The sequence below is a fragment of the Meles meles genome, chromosome 2, assembly GCF_922984935.1.
Source record: "Meles meles chromosome 2, mMelMel3.1 paternal haplotype, whole genome shotgun sequence".
NCBI lineage: Eukaryota > Metazoa > Chordata > Mammalia > Carnivora > Mustelidae > Meles > Meles meles.
The window spans coordinates 13,364,025-13,388,417 of record NC_060067.1 but is presented as its reverse complement, the minus strand read 5'-3'; the positions used below and the strand labels follow the sequence as shown (position 1 = coordinate 13,388,417).

General features: G+C 35.2%; 1 protein-coding gene across 2 annotated transcripts in view; it reads right to left on the bottom strand.

Annotated features, from left to right (window-relative positions):
• UBA6 (ubiquitin like modifier activating enzyme 6) overlaps positions 1-24,393 on the bottom strand; it is an 84,585-nt gene that overhangs the window by 38,576 nt on the left and 21,616 nt on the right. Inside the window, exons 4-11 of one of the 2 annotated variants that reach the window (XM_045989132.1) lie at positions 23,463-23,491; positions 19,385-19,479; positions 18,759-18,870; positions 10,828-10,908; positions 7,737-7,859; positions 5,794-5,917; positions 1,716-1,819; positions 170-232 (exon numbers count right to left, since the gene is read on the bottom strand). In XM_045989132.1, coding sequence (XP_045845088.1) covers positions 170-232; positions 1,716-1,819; positions 5,794-5,917; positions 7,737-7,859; positions 10,828-10,908; positions 18,759-18,870; positions 19,385-19,479; positions 23,463-23,491 — 731 coding nt within the window. The remainder of the gene's footprint in view (positions 1-169; positions 233-1,715; positions 1,820-5,793; positions 5,918-7,736; positions 7,860-10,827; positions 10,909-18,758; positions 18,871-19,384; positions 19,480-23,462; positions 23,492-24,393) is intronic. The other variant, XM_045989140.1, reaches the window with a different exon arrangement.

Genomic DNA, 24,393 nt, shown 5'->3' with positions numbered 1-24,393 from the left:
AAATTCCTGTTTTTAATCCTTGGGAGTCAACTCTAGGTATGTGAATCCAACCTTTATTACAAAAACCTGACAGAAAGGTATATACATGGTTAGCCTACTTCAACTTTAAAATGTCTCTTACCCAACCCCACTTTGCTTTCTCTTTAAAAACTACAAAGTGTTTACTTACCTCAGGGTTGCTAAAATCCGCAATAAGGCACTTTGGATGTTTTATCTGAGTCTCCAATGGCTCCTTAAAAAAACAAAAACTATTACTTCAGAGCAATCCTTAACAAAATATATAGAGCACTAAAAGGAATACATCTCTCTCAAAGGTCTGAAATAACTATGGATGGTTGGGCTAATATGGTTTAACTGAAATATAAAAGAGTTACTAGTCCCTATGGCCCCTTGTTTTAACAACTGTACTTCACTTTTTTGAATGTTAAATGCAATTAGACAACCTGTTACTATATTTGGGGAAAACACCTATATACTTGAAAAAAACTATAGTTTAATCAAAAAGCTACCATATTTTTTGGATATCAAATTATCAAGATTTGTTTTGCCTGATAAGACTTGAATAAATACTCAAAGCTGAAATTTTCTGCATGGAGCAAAGAACACACGAAGGCCGAAAAACCCAGCCAATCACCAACCATCCCCTCAAACACCCACCCAGTCTGAAATTTACTTGGGGTATAAACCCGAGTGAGGCATTATTAAAAACTGGGAACAGAGCCAAGAGGAAATAATGCAGGGGCAGATTTGAGGAACTCTATTTTAATCTGTTGTTTTCTTCAAACTTTGGCTTGGACTAAGCCTTGTAGAGGACTATGGTTAATAATTGTTCTGGAAAGAAGAGGCAATCAAGTTAAACCTTGAGAACTTGCAAGAAAATACAGAGATGTAGTGGACAGCTTATAATGAGAAGGGGCCTGTGGATTTAAGTGGCAAGAAACTCCTTAGTTCCTCAGTACACAGTAGTTACTATATTCTGTCTCTTTTTTAAAAGATATTATTTATTTGTCACACACAGAGAGACAGCGCAAGCAGGGGGAGTGGCAAGCAGAGGGAGAGGCAGGCTCCCGCTGAGCAAGGAGCCAGATGTGGAACTCAGTCCTAGGACCCTGGGAACGTGACCTGAGCCAAAGGCAGATGTTTAACTGACTGAGCCACCCGGATGTCCCTGCTATATTCTATTTAGAAACTTACAATTACCTTTCAACGCCAGTTTATATAGGCTTATTTTATATTTCCAACATATACACTCTTTCCTGAAATTAAAATTTAAAAACCTGAACTATGAAAAATATTCCTTTTACTTTAAAAATAAATTGAGTAATAAAACAAAACATAGTTTCAATGCTTGTTATATCTTTCAAACATGTATTAGTTTTATCTTTTGTCTTAGGGAATAAAAAGAAAGATCAACTCTTTGATGATTCAAAAAAGTAGAGTTCCTCTGAGGTAATTTTTATACCTCAATTACATGCATTGGTATTCTAGATATAAATTTTTTTTGTCTAGATATAAAATTTTTTTATTGTTATCAGTTTATTCCCCTAAATTGATCCCATTTCCTCCAAGTGTATACAAATTAAAAACCAAAAATCTATTCAGCTACTAAATCTACTGAATTAATGGTCTGGTTAACTATTTTATTACTTTTTTTTCTCTTCTGCATTCTTCTGCAAAGAAATACATTTAAAGCAAAAAAAAAAAAAAATACTTACGAAGCAAAATGTTTTAGGAGTCTTAATTTGGACAGCTATCCCTCCATGTAAATAAGGTTCCAGTTCTGTAGTATCACCAATGCTGAAAGAAAACGGTGATACCACTAAAAGAAAAATAAGAAAACCATTATATACTGATATAGGTATTTAAATTTGAAGACTTATCATGATAAAGATCTTAATTTTCCCTAATTTATACAATTAGAAGATCCCATTATAAATCTTTTTTGGAGGAGGCAGAAAGTGTGGAAAACTAGACACACCATTTTTCCAATGTGAACTCAAGGACTTAAAAATAACCAAGAAAACTCAGAGGGGGTAACAGTAATGAGGGATGCTTATTACTAAATAGTAAAATCATTTTATAAAACATCAATAACTAATATTGATAACTAATATTATATACAATTAATACTAAAATATAATGTGGTACTGGCTAATGAGTAGGTAGGCAGACAAATGGTTGCCTCAAGATTCTGAACTATCGGGGCGCCTGGGTGGCTCAGTGGGTTAAAGCCTCTGCCTTTCGCTCAGGTCATGATCCCAGGGTCCTGGGATCGATCCCCGCATCGGGCTCTCTGCTTGGCGGGGAGCCTGCTTCCTCCTCCTCTCTCTCTGCCTGCCTCTCTCCCTACTTGTGATCTCTATCTGTCAAATAAATAAAATCTTTAAAAAAAAAAAAAAAAAAAGATTCTGAACTATCACAATCCCCCATTGCACAGACCCCAAAATAACAATAACCCTAAATGATTGAGTCAATTTCTGCAAAAGCAGATAAAAATTCTTTAATATTAATGATCTAACCTGTATTTTATGTATCTGGATAGTCTGGGAAACAAAATCCAGCAATTTTGTTACCAAAGATGCTTAACTAACTGTAGATCCAAAATTGTTTTAGTATAAAGAGTTCATAACAGTGCTAATTTTTTTCTCTCCTAAGGATCCATTTTGCAGTCATTACAAGAAAAAAAAAGTAATCTATTTACTAGTCTATACAGTAATTACATAATTAGACTTTCAAATGTCCTAAAGATTACATTGAATCGTTCTTAGCTAACAGGTGTAAACATGCCACCTTTGAGTTACAAGATGTCTAGCAATGGCTTTAAATCTTTTAAACATGGCTGGAGGTAAATCACAAACTATGCAAATTAACACTGCTAAAAATTCACTATCTTCAACTTCAAATGGGCACTAAATGAAGACTGATAATCTATTTTTTTTTAATCTATTTTTTAAAATGTTTACTCTCCTCAAATCTCTAACCGTGGCACCTTTCCTCTCCTTTGGGCAATGACCTCATCTTAGTCTATTAAAAAAACCAAATTCCTTCAGCTTTTGCCAACAAACCCACAAAATTGCCTGCAATAACATCCACTCAGTTTTTTTTTAAATTTTATTTGTTTATTTACAGCATAACAGTGTTCATTGTTTTGGCATCACACCCAGTGCTCCATGCAGTATGTGCCCTCCCTATTACCCACCACCTGGTTCCTCAACCTCCCACCCCACCGCCCCTTCAAAACCCTCTGGTTGTTTTTCAGAGTCCATAGTCTCTCATGGTTCATCTCCCCTTCCAGTTTCCCTCAACTCCCTCTCCTCTCCATCTCCCCATGTCCTCCATGTTATTTGTTATGCTCCACAAATAAGTGAGACCATATGATACTTGACTCTCTCTGCTTGACTTATTTCGCTCAGCATAATTTCTTCCAGTCCCGTCCATGTTGCTACAAAAGTTGGGTATTCATCCTTTCTGATGGAGGCATAATACTCCATTGTGTATATGGACCACATCTTCCTTATCCATTCATCCGTTGAAGGGCATCTTGGTTCTTTCCACAGTTTGGCGACCGTAGCCATTGCTGCAATAAACATTGGGGTACAGATGGCCCTTCTTTTCACTACATCTGTATCTTTGGGGTAAATACCCAGCAGTGCAATTGCAGGGTCATAGGGAAGCTCTATTCTTAATTTCTTCAGGAATCTCCACACTGTTCTCCAGAGTGGCTGCACTAACTTGCATTCCCACCAACAGTGTAAGAGGGTTCCCCTTTCTCCACATCCTCTCCAACACACGTTGTTTCCTGTCTTGCTAATTTTGGCCATTCTAACTGGTGTTAGGTGGTATCTCAATGTGGTTTTAATTTGAATCTCCCTGATGGCTAGTGATGATGAACATTTTTTCATATGTCTGATAGCCATTTGTATGTCTTCGTTGGAGAAGTGTCTGTTCATATCTTCTGCCCATTTTTTGATATGATTATCTGCTTTGTGTGTGTTGAGTTTGAGAAGTTCTTTATAGATCCTGGATATCAACCTTTTGTCTGTACTGTCATTTGCAAATATCTTCTCCCATTCCGTGGGTGGCCTTTTTGTTTTGTTGACTGTTTCCTTTGCTGTGCAGAAGCTTTTGATCTTGATGAAGTCCCAAAAGTTCATTTTTGCTTTTGTTTCCTTGGCCTTTGGAGACATATCTTGAAAGAAGTTGCTGTGGCTGATATCGAAGAGGTTACTGCCTATGTTCTCCTCTAGGATTCTGATAGATTCCTGTCTCACGTTGAGGTCTTTTATCCATTTCGAGTTTATCTTTGTGTACAGTGTAAGAGAATGGTCGCGTTTCATTCTTCTACATATTGCTGTCCAGTTTTCCCAGCACCATTTATTGAAGAGACTGTCTTTTTTCCATTGAATATTTTTTCCTGTTTTGTCAAAGATTATTTCACCATAGAGTTGAGGGTCCATATCTGGGCTCTCCACTCTGTTCCACTGGTCTATGTGTCTGTTTTTATGCCAGTACCATGCTGTCTTGGTGATCACAGCTTTGTAGTAAAGCTTGAAGTCGGGTAACGTGATGCCGCCAGTTTTGTTTTTGTTTTTCAACATTTCCTTAGCAATTCGGGGTCTCTTCTGATTCCATACAAATTTTAGGATTATTTGCTCCAGCTCTTTGAAAAATACCAGTGGAATTTTGATCGGAATGGCATTAAAAGTATAGCTTGCTCTAGGCAGTATAGACATTTTAACAATGTTTATTCTTCCAATCCAAGAGCATGGAACAGTCTTCCATCTTTTTGTGTCTTCTTCAATTTCTTTCATGAGTGTTCTGTAGTTCCTCGAGTACAGGTCCTTTACCTCTTTGGTTAGGTTTATTCCCGGGTATCTTATGGTTCTTGGTGCTATAGTAAATGGAATCGATTCTCTAATTTCCCTTTCTGTATTTTCATTGTTAGTGTATAAGAAAGCCACTGATTTCTGTACATTGACTTTGTATCCTGCCACGTTACTGAATTGCTGTATGAGTTCTAGTAGTTTGGGGGTGGAGTCTTTGGGGTTTTCCATATAAAGAATCATGTCATCTGCGAAGAGAGAGAGTTTGACTTCTTCCTTGCCAATTTGGATACCTTTTATTTCTCTTTGTTGTCTGATTGCTGTTGCTAGAACTTCTAATACTATGTTGAACACATCCACTCATTTTATCCATCCAAGCCACTGAACAAAAACATGTTTCCACGTATAGTTCATTGCCACCTTACAACGGGCCTGAACTGTCCTTCCACCTTACCTTCTCTTCAAAACTTCCCTTTTTGCACTCCCTAAATGAGTAACTTGCCCATGTTTTAGTATTTGCTTCCTTACTAATTGGGATCATGAAATTTCCTCTTAAATGCCTTAAGACTTGCTACCTCAACTCCCACTGTCACCCTGCCATATTGTATCTTTTAGTCCCGTGAACTGTTTTGCCTTTTATTATTTGTCTTTGCATAGAATATTCTTTTCACCACTTTCCTAAGTCAATGCAATCTTAAAATTTTAATCAAGATATTCTGTCCCCACTGCTGCTGTACCAAGACTGGGTAGATTTCCTTGCTACATTTAGAGTTCCCAGAATGCTTATACTCTGTTTATACCATCACTGCTTAAGGTAAACATCTTCTCACTTGGATTGAATGTTTTGAGGCCAAGAACTAGATCATGTTGGAGTTAATGCTGTGTTCTCAGCACTGAGTAGATTGTCTGAACTTCTAAGGTGCTGAATAATGAGTAAGTATAAATAAATTAATAAAACACATGAACTTACCAGTTATTTGTTGTGTAGATCCATTTAAGCCCGTCATTCCATTAACTTCTCGAAATGTTAAAAACTGCCCTGTCTCAAGTTTGTGAGGATGATTTTCAAGGCAGGTGACAATGCCAGGATTAGCCTAAAAACAAGTTCATATACACATTTTTTGTACAAATTTTAAATCTCTCACAAAAGGGACCATGTTATCATAAAATTCTCAAAATAAAATTCTCAAAATAATAAAAATACTGGGGCATTCCTTTTTTAGTAAAAGCCTTTTAAGAATTCTCACAAAATAATGATCATCTTATTTTATCAACGTTTAAAACAGAATTTTTATATTTCAGGGAGACAGAGATTTTACAAGGGAGTTCAGATATTTCACAGATACAAAGATTTCTGTGACTTCTGAAAGACATTCAAGTCATCAAATTTAAATTTTAAAGTCTTGTTACAAAAAACTGTACAAAAATGATGAATCTAACTTTAAGATCAAGGAAATAGAAAGAAGGACAGAAATTTAAAGCCAGAAAACTGGTAGTTTAAAGCTTGCCCAACACTTTAAAGGAAAAAAATATGTAGCCCAGCTTACCAGGATAAAAACAGGAAGAAATTGGCTTATCTTACCAAACAGGATGGATGGGATAGGTCAAAGGCCCCAATATTTCCCAACTACATATAATCCAACACACTTCTTTAAAAAGGTAATGATAACTTAATCTAATAAAACCTAAAGAATTGTCATTCTGTCTTTCATAACTGTGAAGATTCTAAAAATTCTTTTGTGGACTGAATAATTTGGAAAAGAATAAAATCATGATCACAAACATGTAGATAAAATTAACCTAATGTGGTTTACTAATGTCTCAAGAAGAATAAAATTCATAAGGACTTTATTAAAAAAGAGGAATAATTTGCAGGTAAGTTAAATGGGAACATTTATGGTTATTTTATAATTCTTTACGTATAACCTTCATACTTTGTGCACTATTCAATAAAATACCAATGTAATACAAGCATCCATACTAGATACTTGAGCATATTCTAACTGTATGATATTTGCAGGGACAAACTAAAATCAAGTACAAAGGTTAAATAAAGTCTGAATAAAAAAATCACTCTGTAAGTAGAAAGACAGAAAATGATTTTTCAAATGCATTTTTCCTAAGAAGGGGTGAAAAGGCAACATTATACTGGGTTAAAAATCGAGCATAAAGATAGAAGCACAACACTATCAGGTCAAAATATATTACTCCCTTATATTTGGCTTCTTTTTGAGCTTTAATGTAAACTGATTAGAAAGGATGCAAATAAATGTAATGATTTAAACTAAAAAAAACCAAACAAGAGCTAAAAAAAAAAAAAACAAGAAAGAAATTGATCATGATGATTTCTCCAATTCTTTTAGGGAATTAAAAACTTAAGCTTATGTGAACTTTCTAACGTGGCTAGAAAGTACATACTTTTTGATCTTAAGGGTAATTCTTAACTTTTTTTCCTCCTCCAAATGATGTTATGTTTGTCTATGTATCCTCCTGTAGTTAAGTGATGGGCCAGGTGACTTATGACATACTTAGTACATCTACAATCTGACAAAATAAACAGTGTTTAGTAAACACTGAATCACACTTCATGTCCAATAGGAGCACCACATTGAACAAAGTTAAAATTATGACATAAGTAAATATTGATGTACCAATTAGTAATGTTAGAAGGAATCAGATACTCTTGTCTTTTCTAACTTTATAATGCAATCAAGAGATTAACACACTATTCCCTTACAAATTATCTTAAAAAATTATAAAACAAATGAAAAATACTGCATATTACAGCATTTTGCTAATATCACCATTTGAAAAATTATATTAACATCAACATTAAAAAGTTAATCATATAAATATACAATTAACATATATATATATGTGTATATATATATATATATATATATACAATCATACTTGTGTTATATTTGAAATGAAAATTTCTTTTGGCTCTTCTCCTGTAGTATCTGAAACTTCAAATTCATCACCGAAATCACAAAACAACCGTGACCAAATTCCATGCATATCTGCACTGATGAACTGTGAAATGATAAAAAACAAGTTCAAACTTATCTATTTACATAAAGAAAAAACCTCTACCTCTATTTTAAGCCCCCTCACAACATGTTTATTTGTAATTAAGATTATTCAAAAAACCCCACAAAAAAAACAAAACAAAAACAAAAACAAACAAAAGATTATCCTTTGGGATACAAAATGAATCACAAATAAAATACATTAATTGTAAATTGTTTCACGAATCAAGGATATTGGTATTTGGGACTGGATATTTCTAAGTATTACACAATTAGAAGATGGCACAATCATCATTATACATTCTCTGATTTTTTTTTAAGATTTTATTTATTTATTTGACAGGCAGAGATCACAAGTAGGCAGAGACGCAGGCAGAGAGAGAGAGAGGAAGGGAAGCAGGCTCCCTGTTGAGCAAAGAGCCTGACGTGGGGCTCGATCCCAGAACCCTGGGATCATGACCTGAGCCAAAGGCAGAGGCTTTAAGCCACTGAGCCACCCAGGTGCCCCTACACTCTCTGATTTTTAAATGACAAAAATTCTTTCCTTGTCCTAAAAATCAAGTAAAATATTTAAGAAAATATTAAGAAAAACATTAATTTAAGAAATTAATGGTTTTAGCAGTAAATTTTTACTTTCCATTTGAGAAAATAAAAAGAGTGCCTATTCACTAAAAGTAGAGTTAATGGAAACTAGAACAGAGCTAAAAGCTGAAAATGAAGGCCAAATACAGAAAAGGGCTGAGGTACTGACAGTATACATCAAAGTCAAGAGAGGTAAAAACCAGATTCTTAGACACAATTGTTAATCACTGTTTTATTAAAAGTGATTTTTATAATACTCTCCATTCTAAAAATCTGTAAAGAAACTGTTTCTGTGCACATATGATCCTGTATAAAGTCATTTTTTTAACAAAAACTAATATATTCATATTTGGATATAAAAATGTAGTCCATTAAAGTAATTTATACCACTTATTACATGAAGTAGTGAAAGAGTCAATAGAAGACTACTTCCTACTGGATCATGTACTGCCTGTACTATCAAAATGGACACACACAGCATTTTTTATGAAACAAAACTGAGCAGAAATTTAGAAACTTTTTAACTTTAAAAACTGCAAACTTGAGGACAATTTCTTTTGAGAACAACTTTCAAGTAATACTATGTATCAATTACATAAACAAAGTTTTAGTTCACAACTCAGTGTAGTTATTTTGTAAAACTTCTCTGCCCTGTCTTAAGTTTACTGACTACCTTATGTCTTATTCATCTGTTTAAACTGTGAACTACAGCATAAATGTTGCACAGAATGTAAATGTTATATAAACACCACAATCTAAAAATTTTCACCACATCTATTTAATAGAGTATAACTGTTGGCTTAGTGTCTACCTCAAAGGAATGAACAGTTTTTTCTTTTTCCAAAGGAACAAATAATCCCACAAAGGAGGTGGAGCTAGTAATATGTATATAACTGCACAGGATCAATTATGGTTTTTCCCATCTAAACCTATTTCCGGTCTTTCCGATGTCACCACAACTCAATTATTCCAGAAAAATCTAGAAGTCATTCTTGATTATTCTTTCCTTCACAACTCATATTCATCTATTCTCATATTTCAAATTCAGTGATTTCTTACAATCTCTATTTCAACCTCTCTTAAGGCACCAGCATCTCTCACGTAGGCTACTCTACCCTCATATTTCAATGGCTCTCTTTTCTCTTTGGTTTTGTAATTCCTTCATGTTCTTAAGAATTACTGAGGACCGAAAGAGTTTTTATTTCATAGGTTATAACTATTGATATTTGCTGTGTTAGAGATTAAAAATGAGAAACATTTAAAACACAAGAATACACACACATTCCATTAGCTGTCAAAGCAACAGTATCACTATACATCATCTAGACTTTGGAAATTCCACTGTACCCCATAAGAAAATCAGAGTGAAAAAGCAAGTAACATTTTAATAATATGATGAAAATAGTGTGAATTTGCAGATTCCATGAAAAGATGTCAAGAATTTTCAGTATCCTTGGACCATACTTTGAAAACTACTGCTCTAGACTATTTTCCATACAGCATATCCAGAGTGCTCTTTTAAAAAACATAAATCAGGCCAAAAATCACGGGCTTAAAACTCAGCTATCCTCAAAGTTATATGAGTTATGGCCTTCTAATTACTTCTCTGAACCTAATCCTCTGAAAATGTGTACTCATATTCTCTTTATCCAAACTCCGTTTTGGTCTTGCTTGCTTCTTGCTGTTCCTTAAACACACCAAGCAAATTTTTATACTTGTAAGTCTTTAACTTGCTGTTCTTCATGCTTTGAATGGTCTTTCCCACATTTTCTATAGCTGGCTCTTTATAATTATTCAGGGTTCTATTCAAAAGTTATCTCCCCAATGAGGAGTTCCCTGACCTTTAATTTAAGAGAACCAGCATTAGTTCCCATCTGGACATCATGTAGACATTATACTCTACCTAGCTTTTTTCTTCATAGGACTTGAAACTAGGTATTTCTTTGCTTTTTTACTATGTATCTTTCTTACTAGATAATTTTCTAGAGTAAGAAAATTTGTTTGTCCTATTCACTAATGGATTCCTGCTGCCTCCAACTGTATCTATAGCAAATGCTCAATCAGTATTTCTTACAAGAACCAATAAACGTCTTGAAAACCATCATTATGCCATATTTAAAGTTAAATGATGAATTCAATATTTACTATTCTTTCCATTCCTAACCTTATTTCTTCCTTAGTTCTGACAACTTGCTATAAGTCAAATTTAGATCTTAGTTTTGAGAACAGGAAATGAACAGGATGCCAAAATTAGAGAGGAAAAGTATTACTGTGAATGTCCTCATGTAAAAAGAAACTTTTTATACAATGCACTGAAAAACTACAAATTCTAATAGTGGAAGTGTTCTTTCTTTGTTTAACTACCTGTCATTATTAAATGATACTATTACCTTAATTGGAGGGCAGCGAGAATGGCAAAAGTTATTGATCTTCTTCTGCAATGGAAGTTTGATCCCAGTCAATACAACACACTGTTAAAAAGAATGTAAGAAATTAAATACTAGAAAATAAACAATTAGTTTGGAAAAATACACTTCTAAATCAGAAGCATTTCAGTTTGCATCATGCTAAAAACACATTGTCTTCCTTATTAAAAAATACTACTCTATTGTACTTCATCCTAAGGTTAAAACCTTCAGAGTTATGGAATAGCAAAAGTAAAAATAACATATTACATTAGTTGGCTTAGCTTGCTTTCACTTCAGATATTCAACAGATTCACAATATGACTTTTGCTTTATGATAGTTTCATTAGTGAAACCACCAATTTCTGTTATTTTAAAATAGCAGATTATAATTTTTTTCTTTTTTCTTTTCTTTATTTATTTATTAATTACAGAGAGAGATAGTAAGAAAGGGAACACAAGCAAGGGAGAGCTGGAGAGGGGAGCCTGATTTGGGGCCCGATCCCAGGACTCTGGGATCATGACCTGAGCTGAAGGCAGATGCTTAATGACTGAGCCACCCAGGTGCCCCAGCAGATTGTAATTTTCAACGCTTACCTTTTTATCATCACCCTGTGAGATAATTACAGCTTCTATAATTAGATTTTATCTTAAGTAACTTAGATTCATAAAGGTCAAAAATTTTCGTAAGGTTATTCATCTATCAAGTGGCAAAAGCAGAACTAGACTCTCATTCCAGACTTTTTCTTGCTGCTCATTCCCATGAATTAATTGTATAACTCATTTTCACTACAAATATCCAGGTGTGAATTTATTCCTATTTATCTAGCTCAGAATATGGTGTGTTTCCTGCAGGGAGATATTTCTCCTCGATGGGTCTCTTACTTTTTGTACATGTCTCAACTGGGTCTGCCATGAATCCAAGGCTCTCAACCATTCCTGGGCCATTTCTCAGGATTATATTTGCTTTGTGAAAGCTTAGGAATGGGGTTTGATACCCTCTGAAACAAAGAGGGAAAGCATGTTTGTTGCTTGCTATAAAACAGCAGGTTTCCCAAGGTCAGTGCTCCTCTTCTCAAAAGGGACCCATCACATGAGCAGACATCCACTGAGTCCTCTGCACTACACTAGTGGGGTTGGAGGGAAGAGAAGAGGAAATGAAGCAAATTTAACTTTTTTTTAAAAGTAGGCTTTTTAAGTAAGAGTTCAGTGGGGCCTGAACTCATGACCCTGAGATGAAGACCTGAGCTGATATCAAATCAGATACTTGACTGAACCACTCAGTTATCTCATGACACTCATACTTCTAACCATGCTCTGAGTAATAAAGTCCTTGGTCTCTGACCCAGGAATCTCATGTTTTCTGCCAGCAACCAGTAATATTAACAGGCTAACTTACTAAGTTTGTAATAAGAATAAAATCTGAGACTTATCATTCATTGAATCTAATTTGTGTTTCATCAATGCTGGAAAATTCTCAGCTATTTTTTGAATATTGCTCTTTCCTAATATTCTCCTTCCAGAAATCTAATCTGATGAACTGAACCTTTTCATTCAAGCTCTCTCTCTTTTAAAGATCTTATTTATTTGAGAGAGAAAGAGACGGAGAGCGTGTGCATGACCAGAGGGGAGGAACAGAGGGAGAAGGGAGATGGACTCCCTGCTGAGCAGAGAGCCAGATTTTTTTGGGGGGGAGGGTGGTGATCCCAGGACCCTGGGATCATGACCAGAGCCAAAATCAAGAGTTGGACATTTAATTGACTGAGCAACCCAGGCGCCCCAAGCTCTCATTTAATTTCTCTTTCACACTTAACTCTAATTTTTATGGGCTATAGTCTCAATAATCACTTTAGCTCTTTCAATTCACTAATTCTTATTCCAATTGTATCTACCCATTGCTTAATCTACCTAGTGAGTTTTAAGGTTTTTTTTTCTTTTAGAGAGAAAGACTACAAGTAGGCAGAGAATCAGAGCAGAGAGAGAGGGAAGCAGGCACCTGCTGAACAGAGAGCCCGATGTGGGGCTCGATCCCAGGACCCTGAGATCATGACCTGAGCTGAAGGCAGAGGCTTTAACCCACTGAGCCACACAGGTGCCCCGTGAGTGTTAATTTTTAAGACTATATTTTCCTCTCTAAAAGTTCTATTGATTCTTTATCACATCTGCCCGTTTTTAAATCACATCTGCCTGTTTTTAATAGTTTTTTATTTCCATACTGTATATTTAGTTCCTTCTTTTAAGATTCAGTCAGTTTGAACACCTACATTTTTAGTCTGTATCTAATTATTCTAATATCTGAAATTCCTGGAGGTTAATTCTATTATTTGTTATATCCACTGACTCTTGATCATACTGCACTACATTTCCTGTCTTGTCATTTTGTATCTTGAACTCACCTTCAAAGGAGTTTTATATACTGGAATATACCATGGTTTAGTTGAAGGTAGATTCCTTTGTACTGTTTAGTTTCTTTCTGGCATTCCAGGATATCACCAGTTTACTTCTTATGTTAAATTCTCAGCTTGGGAAATTTTAGATTACAAAGAATTGTAAAGTGTATCTCCAAACTTGGGTGAGGACAAGCATATGGTTGTTAATTCCCAGAGAAGATTATTATTTTTTCATCCAGAGATCAAAAGAAAACAGGCAATGTTTTTGTTCTGATGGGCAAAAGACTGTTCTCATCCACACTTTCCTTGTATTGCTCTCTCAGGTTCTAATTTTACGAAGAGGGGTAGGTTGCAATTCCATTTCTCTCTCTCGTGTAAACCTATTTTGTTTCTTCTGTTTCTGTATTATCACTAATTCCCAAGAAATGTGGTTACTGAAACCAGAGACCCCTGTCTGAAAGTGACAATAGCCAATAAGTAGTTCATTTCCTTTGGCTAATGTACATTTTTGGTCTCTGAGCACATCCCTTACATTATTTTAGGCTCAGATACTCATGTAAAGAAGTCTATCAAAAATCAAATCAGTAATCAAAAAACTGCCAGAGAACAAGGCCAGGACCAGACAGCCTTACAGATGAATTCCACCAAACTTTTAAAGAAAAGTTAATACATACTGTTTTTAAAATATCCCGAAAAAAAGAAAAGGAAGGAAAACTTTCAAATTCATTCTGTGAGGCCCTGATTCTAAACCAAAGATACTACAAAAACAAACAAACAAACAAAACTACAGGCTAATATCTCTGATAAACAGAGATGCTAAAATTCTCAACAAAATATTAGAAAACTGAATTCAACAATACATTAAAAAACTCTTTAGAAAAGAACAACCCTCTCTACCAAGATTAGTAGGATTTATTTTAGGAGGGCAAGGGGCAGTTCAATATTTATAAACTAATTAAAATGATAAATCACATTAACGAGAGATCGAATAAAAACCCTACGATCATTTAAATCTCAACAGATGCAGGAAAAACATCTGACAAAGTACAACATCCATTAATGATAATAACTCTCAACAAAGTAGGCTTACTTATAGGAACATATCTAAACATAATAAAGATCATATGTGAAAAACCCACAGCTAACATTTTCTTCTCAATGGTAAAAAAATGAGAACTGTTCCTTTAAGATCAGGAACAAGTTAAGGATGCCCATTCTTACTGCTTTTATTCAACACAGTACTGGAAGTCTGAGCTGTAGCGATCAGACAAGAAAAAGAAATAAAAGGCAGCCAAACTGGTAAAGAAGAGGTAAAGCTGTCACTATTTGCAGATGGCATGATACTATATATAGAAAACCCTAAAGACTCTGCAAAAAAACTATGAGAACTGATATATGAGTTCAGTAAAATCAGTTTACAAAATTAATATACAGAAATCTCTTTTTATATACCAATATGAAGTAGCAGAAAGAGAAATTAAGAAAACAATCTCATTTACAATAGCACCAAAAAAAAAAATCTAAAAATAAAACCAAGGAGGTAAAACTATGAAACACTGATAATAGAAATTAAAGACACAATACAATAAATGGAAAGATATTCCATGTTCATGGATTAGAAGAATTAATATTGTTAAGAAGCCATACTATTCAAAGCAGTCTATGGAGTTAATGCAATCCCTTTCAAAATACCAGCAGCATTTTTCACAGAGCTACAACAAATAATACAAAAAATACTAAAAAGTACTGTGGAACCACGAAAGACTCTAAACAGTTCAAGCAATCTTGAGAAAAAAGAACAAAGCTGGAGGTATCACAATCCCAGATTTCAAGATACACCACAAAGCTGAGGTAATAAAAACACTATGGGGGGCGCCTGGGTGGCTCAGTGGGTTAAAGCCTCTGCCTTCGGCTCAGGTCATGATCTCAGGGTCCTGGGATCGAACCCCACGTCGGGCTCTCTGCTCGGCAGGGAGCCTGCTTCCTCCTCTCTCTCTGCCTGCCTCTCTGCCTAGTTGTGATTTCTGTCAAATAAATAAAATATTAAAAACAAAACAAAACACTATGGTACTGGCACAAAAAGAGACACATAGATCAACAGAATAAAGAACCCAGAAACAAAGCCATGCTTACCCATGCCCTTATGTTCAATTAATCTAAAACAAAGGAGGCAAGAATGTACAGTGGGAAAAAGGCAGTTTTCTTACAAATGGTGCTAGGAAAACTGGGACAGCTACATGTAAAAGAATCAAAATGGACCACTTTCTTATACCAAACACAAAAATGAACTCAAAATAGATAAAGATCTAAATGGCAGACCCGGAACCATAAAACTCCCAGAAGAAAACAGAAGTAATCTCTTTGACATCAGCCACAGCAACATTTTTCTAGATATGTCACCTTAGGCAAGGGAAACAAAAACAAACTACTGGGACTGTATCAAAGCTTTTGAACAGTGAAGGAAACCATCAACAAAACGAAAAGGCAGCCTGTCATTTGCAGATATTTGCAAATGATCTATCTGATAAGGGGTTAATATGCAAGGTACATAAAGAAATTAAACAACACAACACCAAAATTCTAAATAATCCGATTAAAAAATGAGCAGAGGAAGGGCGCCTGGGTGGCTCAGTGGATTAAGCCGCTGCCTTCAGCTCAGGTCATGATCTCAGGGTCCCGGGATCGAGCCCCGCCATCAGCCTCTCTGCTCTGCAGGGAGCCTGCTTCCTCCTCTCTCTCTGCCTACTTGTGATCTCTCTCTCTGTCAAATGAATAAATAAAATCTTAAAAAAAAAAAAAAATGAGCAGAGGACTTGAATAGACATTTTCCAAAGACATAACAGATGGCCAACAGATGAAAAGATGCTCAACATTACTCATCATCAGAGAAACGCAAGTGAAAACCATAACGAGGTACCACGTCACATCTGTCAGAATGGCTACAATCAAAAAGATAAGAAATATCAAGTATTGGCGTGGATGTGGAGACAAAGGAACCCTTTTGCACTGTTGGTGGGAATGCAAACTGGAGGAAAAGCTATAATGGAATATTATTCAGCCATAAAAAAGAATAAGATCTTGCCACTTGCAACAACATGGATGGGCCTGCACAGTATTATGCTAAATGAAATAAGTCAAAGACAAATACTCTATGATCTCATGTGTTGGTAGAATCCAAAAAATAAAAGAAATGAACAAAGAAACAAACAAAAATCCCGGGCTTCAAACAGAAAGAACAAAATGGTTGTTGCTGGGGGAGATGGGTAGGGAGATTGGTAAAATAGGTAAAGAGGATGATGAGGTATGAGGTACAAACTTACAGTTCTAAAATAAGTCACAAAGATGAAAAAGTACAGCACTGGGAATATAATTAATAATACAGTAATAACGGGGCGCCTGGGTGGCTCAGCTGGGTGCCTTCAGCTCAGGTTATGATCCCAGGGTCCTGGGATCAAGCCCCGCATCGGGCTCTCTACTCTGCAGGGAGTCTGCTTCCTCCTCTCTCTCTGCCTGCCTCTCTGCCTAGTTGTGATTTCTCTCTGTCAAATAAATAAAATATTTAAAAAAAAAATAATACTGTAATAACATTGGTGACAGACAGTGACTACACTTAACATGGTGAACATTAAGTAATGCACAGAATTGTTGAATCATTATGCTGTATACCTGAAACTAATATAATGTTAATTATACTTTAATAAAAAAATTTAGAAAAAGGAAGTCTATTAAACAATTTTACTTAGAAATTCTATTATGCATCTTTGTAGAGGATGGATTTCAATTATCCAGTCCAGAATGGAAGCCTATGCTGGTTTTAAAATTGGTGTGATATTATAATAATAAATATACTTTTTGGTCATTATCCAAGGTTCCTGGCACATAGAGCCAAAAACTCTTATAATTTCCTATGTAAGAGCTATCGAGGCATCTTTTGTCATAGTATTTAGTTTTGTCCCAAGTCCTGAAATAGCTCCAGAGTGATAAAGGTGAAATAACATCTTTTGTTATTCATACTAAGCCTCTTTCAGCTACACCTGAGTTTAGATTAATGAAATGACACTTGGATGTCATTAAGGATGGTGGGCTGATTGTTAGGGGAACCAACCTTATGATTTAAAATTCAGAACTTTCAGTCCTATGTCTCAGACCTCCATGGAGAAGACAGGGGCTGGAGATTTACTTAACTGTAAATTGTGCTTTCATAATGAAGCCTTCATAAAAATCCCTGAACTAGGGGCTCAGAAAGCTTTCAGGATTCATGGAGGTGCTGGGAAGCTGCCATACTTGGAGAGGGCATGAAAGCTGTGTGTCCCTTTCCCCATACATTAGCCTATGCATCCCTTCCATCTGACTGTTCTGGAATTACAGCTTTTTAAATAAACCAATTTGGTAAGTAAACTGTTTTCCTGCATTCTGTGAGCTGCTCTGGCAAATTAATTAGACCCTGGGAGGGGGGTGTGGGAATCTCTGATTTATAGCCAGTCTTTAGAAGCACAGGGTAACAACATCGACTTGTGATTCATGGCAAAGAGGGGGCTGTTGTGGAAATGAATCCTTACTGTATGGGATGTGAAGCTATCTTCTCCAGGTAACAGTGTCAAAACTGAACTGAACTATAGGACACTGAACTAGGTGTCCAGGGAGTTGGAGAACTGCTTGGTTGGGTAAAAACCCACCCACACATGGACACACAGTGTCAAAAGTACTGAGTAAAGGTGAAACAGAGTGCTTCTTTCTAAATGGGTAATATCATAATTGCAGAGAAAATCAGGGTTAACCTAGTCACTTTTGAAACATCTAAGGTGTGGAGAATTGTTGTTACTATTTAAGGTTAACTAAAGTTAATCTTAACTAAAGTAGACTGAATGTTGATCTGCATTTTTTATTCCTCTGCCATTGGATTATACATCATCCTTTGCCTACAGCCTTAGGAAGAGCAGTGTATGACTTTCCTGCTCAATTTTGGGCTTGACCATGCGACTCGCCTTGGCCAATGAAGTATTAATGGAAGTAACATGAACAGAAGCTTGAAATGTGCTTAGATAGTTGGACTTGACTTTACACATTTCTTTTGTTGCCATGACACCATGTCCTTGGTGGACTTTTGGTTCTAGAAGAGAGGCATACAGAGCAAAACACAGACTCTGCAATTTTGAGTTCAGCCGTTCTAGGCTACAACTGACGTGTAGGTACAGGAGAAAGAAATACATGTTGCCAGAAATACATGTTGGGTAGTTTTTTATGAACATTACTGTGACAGTAGCTGGGTTTTCACATGTATATGGTCATTACTCAAAACCATTAGTTAAATGTAATGGTTTGTCAGTAGTTCTCAGGGTGTTCCCTAAAATGGGGCATTAGAAAAGTGTTATTCTAAAGGAAGTCTTTGAACTTAAAATTTTCTGTTCTGTTCAAAAGATTAGGTTTAATTATATACTAAAATAACATGTAACAATTTGCCTTATAATCTGTCAATAACATCTAGTATAAAACATATAAAATATAAATATAAAATAGAGTACCAACCTGGTATTTATCTAAGAAGGAGAGATCTGTGGTTTCATCTAAAGGAACAGAAGATGATGTGACATGAACGTATGGATTTAGTTCTGCGATATGTTGAAGTACAGCTTCAGCCCTAAAAAAAAAAAAAGACTTTTACTATTCTTTCTTTCAATATACCCAATCTCTCATACTTGGACACTTCGACAACATCAGAGAAACTTGAATGTTAGAAAATTTCAGTGGAAATTTAAAAAACTATAAAGGAAGAAAGAAGATAAGACTTTTACAGATAACTATACAATCTTGAGATGTAACATACTGTCATATTCCATAGTAAACCATATTAATCTCAAAGTGTACCCCTATGGTTCCATATTAATTCTTTTAATAATAAAGACCCTTAACAATCTTAAATTCATTTCTAGGTAGCAATATGAATATCTTAAAAATTTCACAAATATAAATAATTATATATATAATTATAAGTATATGTTAACACTTATTTTTCCATGGTGATGTGAATTTATGGTGATGAGTCAAACAACTCTAAATGAACTAGTGCTCTGGACACAGAAAATATTCTAAGTAATTGCAAGAGTAAAAAAAAAAAAATCCTACAATAATACATCAAAATATCCTATCTTCACCTGTTTCTCATATTAACAACATCATCTTCACAGAGAAAGAAGTTGGTTCCTAGATCCCACATCTGGCATTTTTCTGTATCATGAATGGTAAGTGCCTTTAAAAAAGAGAAAAATCTCTGTTAAAGTCAGGGATAAGAAAACTATCTCCAATACCATTTATATTGTATCAGAATTATCCTGTGTAATAGACAATACAAAGTAATTAAAAGCTTTAGAATTGGGAAGCATACAAAGTTGAATTCATTCACAGAGAGTATGACCATATACACCTGGATATCCAGAAAAATTAAAGGAAAAACTACTTTAAACCATAAGAGAATTTTAATTTAGGAAAGTAGCATGCTATATTAATCAAAATACAAAAAATCAAAAGAACTCACAAAACAAACATTTCCAAATGCTCTACGTTCAAAGAAAGAAAGACAATTGCCTAATTGGAAAGAACATTTTTAACTTAGAGATCTTATGGAAAAAGGGACAAGGTATAAGAACATGGGGTATAGTGAAAAAGAAATGCATATGGCCTTTTAAAGTATTTAAGCAGGTTCAACCCTGCTCAAGAATGAAATTCCTTTTTTCATTCATCAGAATGTATAAATCCAAAAGTTCAACAATATACTCTATTGGTGAATGAGGTGATCAGGCATTCTCATATATTATTGGTGGGAATATAGAATGGCATAACCTCAATGGGAAATAATTTGGCAATCTCTAGCAAAAGTGTGCTTTTATTCTTTGATACAGCAACCCCACTTTTAAAAATCTATCACAAAGACACACTGGGAAAGATACAAAAAAGACATACGTGCAAGAGTATTAACTGTAGCATTATTTGTAATAAAAAAGACTGAAGATAATAAAAATGTCCACCAATAAGGAACTGTGTAATGATATATGATACATCCATACAACATATACCCATGCAGCTATAAAAAAAGAATGAAATATATATATTTATCATTAGGGAGTAATCCCAGGATATGTTGTTAAGTGATAAGGAACAAGGTGGAGGCAAGTATGACACTTTATCTAAGAAAGGCAAGTGAGGATAAATATGTATACACATGCATATACAGATTTGCATATTTATATGTAAGTATTTGCTTATATTTAAAAACATGAAAAAAAGGCGGACAACCTAATAAGGGAAGGAGGAATTAGATAGAGAGAAAGTAGACTAACCTGAATAAACCTTGCTTTATAATTTCTACTGTCTTTTTATTTATTTATTTATTTTTTAAGACAGAGAGAATACGAGCATGTGGCTGGGGAGAGGGTACGTAAAGGGAGAAGGAGAGAGAATCTTAAGCAGACTCCATGCCCAGCACAGAGCCCAAGGTGGGACTTGATTTCATAACCCTGAGATCATGACCTGAGCCAAAATCAAAAGTTGGACATTTAACCGACCAAGTCACCCAGGTGCCACTGTAATTTCCACTTTGAATTATGTATGTCTTGTAATAGTAAAAGTTAAATTTAAAAAAGTGATCATTAAAAATCCACTACTACTACTTTCTAAAAAGTAGTTAATTTGCCTGCCAAATCTGGATGGGATTTTTCCTAAGGATAAAAAAGAAAATCATAAAGTGAGTTCAATAATTACATTGTTACTAACAATACTGAAACTGTTAACCTAAAGTTATGTCATAAATAGGTATAATACAACATAGGATAAAGCAAATACATAATTAGGTCCCTGTCATTAAGACTCAAACCCTCAGAGTAAGAGAAGAGATACAAACACAAAATCACAAAATTAAAGAGGTAGATATGCTATCATCCTAAACTTGAAACTCAGAAATTTCAGTGTTGACTCATGATGAATTGTCTAGCTCTGTCCACTGAAAAGTCTTTACCATCAGTGACAAAGGCTACTAGGGTTGTATGTGAAGGACTCCAGAACTTGATGAAGATCTCAATAAGATGAAACAATTTGAGCATCAATGAGAATAACAACTACACTGATCAAAACAAATTATACATGTTTAAATCTATGTTTATCATGATGTTCACATACACACATATGCCACACAAGTTCACTAGTCACTGTTGGGGGATGACAGGAAACTAATGATGAAACCTGGTAAATAAGGGGTGAAAAAAAATCAAGTATTTATTCTGCCTTTTATTTTCTTAAAGATTTTATTTATTTATTTGACAGACAGAGATCACAATTAGGCAGAGAGGCAGGCAGAGAGAGAGAGAGAGAGGAGGAAGCAGGCTCCCTCCTAAGCAGAAAGCCCGATGCAGGGCTCAATCCCAGGATCGTGGGATCATGACCTGAGCCGAAGGCAGAAGCCTTAACCCACTGAGCCACCCAGGCGCCCCTATTCTGCCTTTTAAACATGTACAAACTACACTTTAGTGAAACCAAGTATGTGATGAATGGAAAATAGTCTAAAATATTATTCCAGCTAATAAATCAAAAAGAAATGACAGAATTAGAATGTCATTAGCCCTAATGAAATAATGAATTTAGGCAATGATCATTAATAGCTAGTAATAATCAGAAAAATAAGGCCAACAGATTATGATTTTCTCCTGATGAGAAAACAAAATTATCTGTGAAGAAATAAAAAGCCAAAAAAACCAAATCTGATTTTGAATCTTTGGATAGAACTTACCAGTTTACAGGAAATACAAGGGCAGATGTGTATGTGATAAATGACCTGGTTTCATTTACGAGTACATTGTAAGGGAAAAAATCAGGGAAGGGCAATCTATACATTGAAAGAAATCAAGTTCAGTACATGGATTTGACTTGGATCCTGATTAGAACAAAACAAATAAAATTTTCATAAGACAACTGGGAAAATTAGAACTCTAACTAGGTATCTGATGACTGAGGTAGGCAGGCTGTAAGACAGTCTTAATGGCTCCCAATTCCTGTTATTCAGGTCTTCGTGTAATTCCCTTTCCTAACATTCATAAACTAGTGAATTGCTTTTAGCAAACAAGCATAGATAATGGAATGTCACCTCTGAAATTAGGTTACCAAAGACTGTGATTTGTTTTGCTACGACACTCCCTTTCTTGTCTTCTTGCTAGCTTACTCTGATGAAGCAAACTGCCATATTGTGAGCTGTCCTATGGAACAGGTCACATTTCAAGAACTGAGGGTAACCTCCAACCAAGAGCCAGCAAGGAACTGAAGTGAGAATGTGAAGTGGAACTACCCTGCCACTGAATCTTGTCAATCACTATGTGAAGGAGCTTGGGAAGCAGATTCTTTCCCTAGCCTGGAGATGACTGCAGCCCTGCCAATATCGTGATTGGAGCCTCATGAGAGATCCCCAAAGAGACAAACCAGCTAAGTTGCTCCCTGATAAGTGTTCAGTTGCTAAGCTTTGGGGTAATTTGTTTTCAGCAATAGCTAACTAAGACAATGCTATTAGGGAATTGGTTACATTTTTAGGTGTGAAAATGGTATTGTGGTTATGCTTTCACAAGGCACCCTTATCATTTAGAGATATATACTAATATATTTAAGGATGCTATAATAGGATGTCTGAGGGTTTTTTTTTTAAATAGTTTCAGGGGTAGAATTTAGTGATTCATCAGTTGCAAATAACACCCAGTGTTCATTTCATCAAAGTGCCCTCCTTAATGCTGATACCCAATCATCCCCTCCCTCCCTCCCACCTCCCCTCCTGCAACCCTCAGTCTTTTTGGTTTGTATCCTCCTCAATTTTCAATAAAATAATAAATTATTTTATTTTTCCTTCCCTTCCCCTATGTGGATGTTTGAGTTTTATATCAAAATAATTTGGTGGCTTGGGAACAGTGGGGAATGGGAAAGAGATAACATGGAACAAATTTGTCTATGAGCAAGTAATTGAAATTGCATGATGGGTACGTGGGGTTTTGTTAAGATTATTTTAGTCTCATAAAATTTTGAAATTTTCTTTAAGTTCTTTTTTAAAAAAGAGGAAAATACAGAATTAAAACAATTTTGCTACTAAACGAAGCAGCAGCAATAATTAGGCCAAAGTGTAAAAAATATTGCCACTAATAATGAGCCAAAAAAAAAAAGTTTACAACAAACAACTACTTTAACCAAGGACATTTATTCACTTACCTTAATTCCGGCAAGAACAAGATTCTTTGCTATGAAGGAGAAAGAAAAATAGCTTAATATTAGGAATGTATATTAGATCACTTGGATGGAGCTTGGTCACATCTTTGGATAATTTTAACTTTTCTACTACCTAAAAAATACTAGTTCCTTAGAAAATGCAGATGAACAAAAAGGAAAAAGTTAAATTTTCTATAATCATACCACACTGAGGTATATATACACTAAAGTTTTACTGTATTATTTCAGACAGGTTGTTATAAATATGTGTGTATGTGCTCTATCGTAATGAATTAAAGATACAGAAATGAAAATTAATGGCTATTAACATCACAAAGAAAAGCAAAAGAGTCATTACCAGTTCTTTGTGGAAGAATATAATAGTATTATGAGGGGCACCTAGGTGGCTCAGTGGGTTAAAGCCTCTGCCTTCGGCTTGGGTCATGATCTCAGGGTCCTGGGATCAAGTCCCACATCAGGCTCTCTGCTCAGTGGGGAGCCTGCTTCCCCCCCCCCGCCTGCCTCTCTGCCTACTTGCGATCTCTGTCTGTCAAATAAATAAATATAATCTTAAAAAAAATAGTATTATGAAATAGTGTTGTCAAGGGGCACTGGGTGGCTCAGTTGGTTAAGTGTCTGCCTTTGACTCAGGACATGATCCCAGAGTCCTGGGATTGAGCCCCAGGTCAGGTTCCCTGCTCAGTAGAGAATCTGCTTCTCCCTCTGCTTCTTCCCCTTGCTTGTGCTTACTCTCGCTAATAAATAAGTAAATCTTAAAAAAAAAAAAAAAAGAGAGAGAGAGAGAGAAAAGAAACAGACCCAAAAAGAAAAAGACCCAAACTGAATCTTCTCAAGGTTTTGGATCTAATTTCCTTTATAGGAAATAATACATACAAGGGAAAGAAATTAAATTCTTTAACTTATGTTGCTCAAG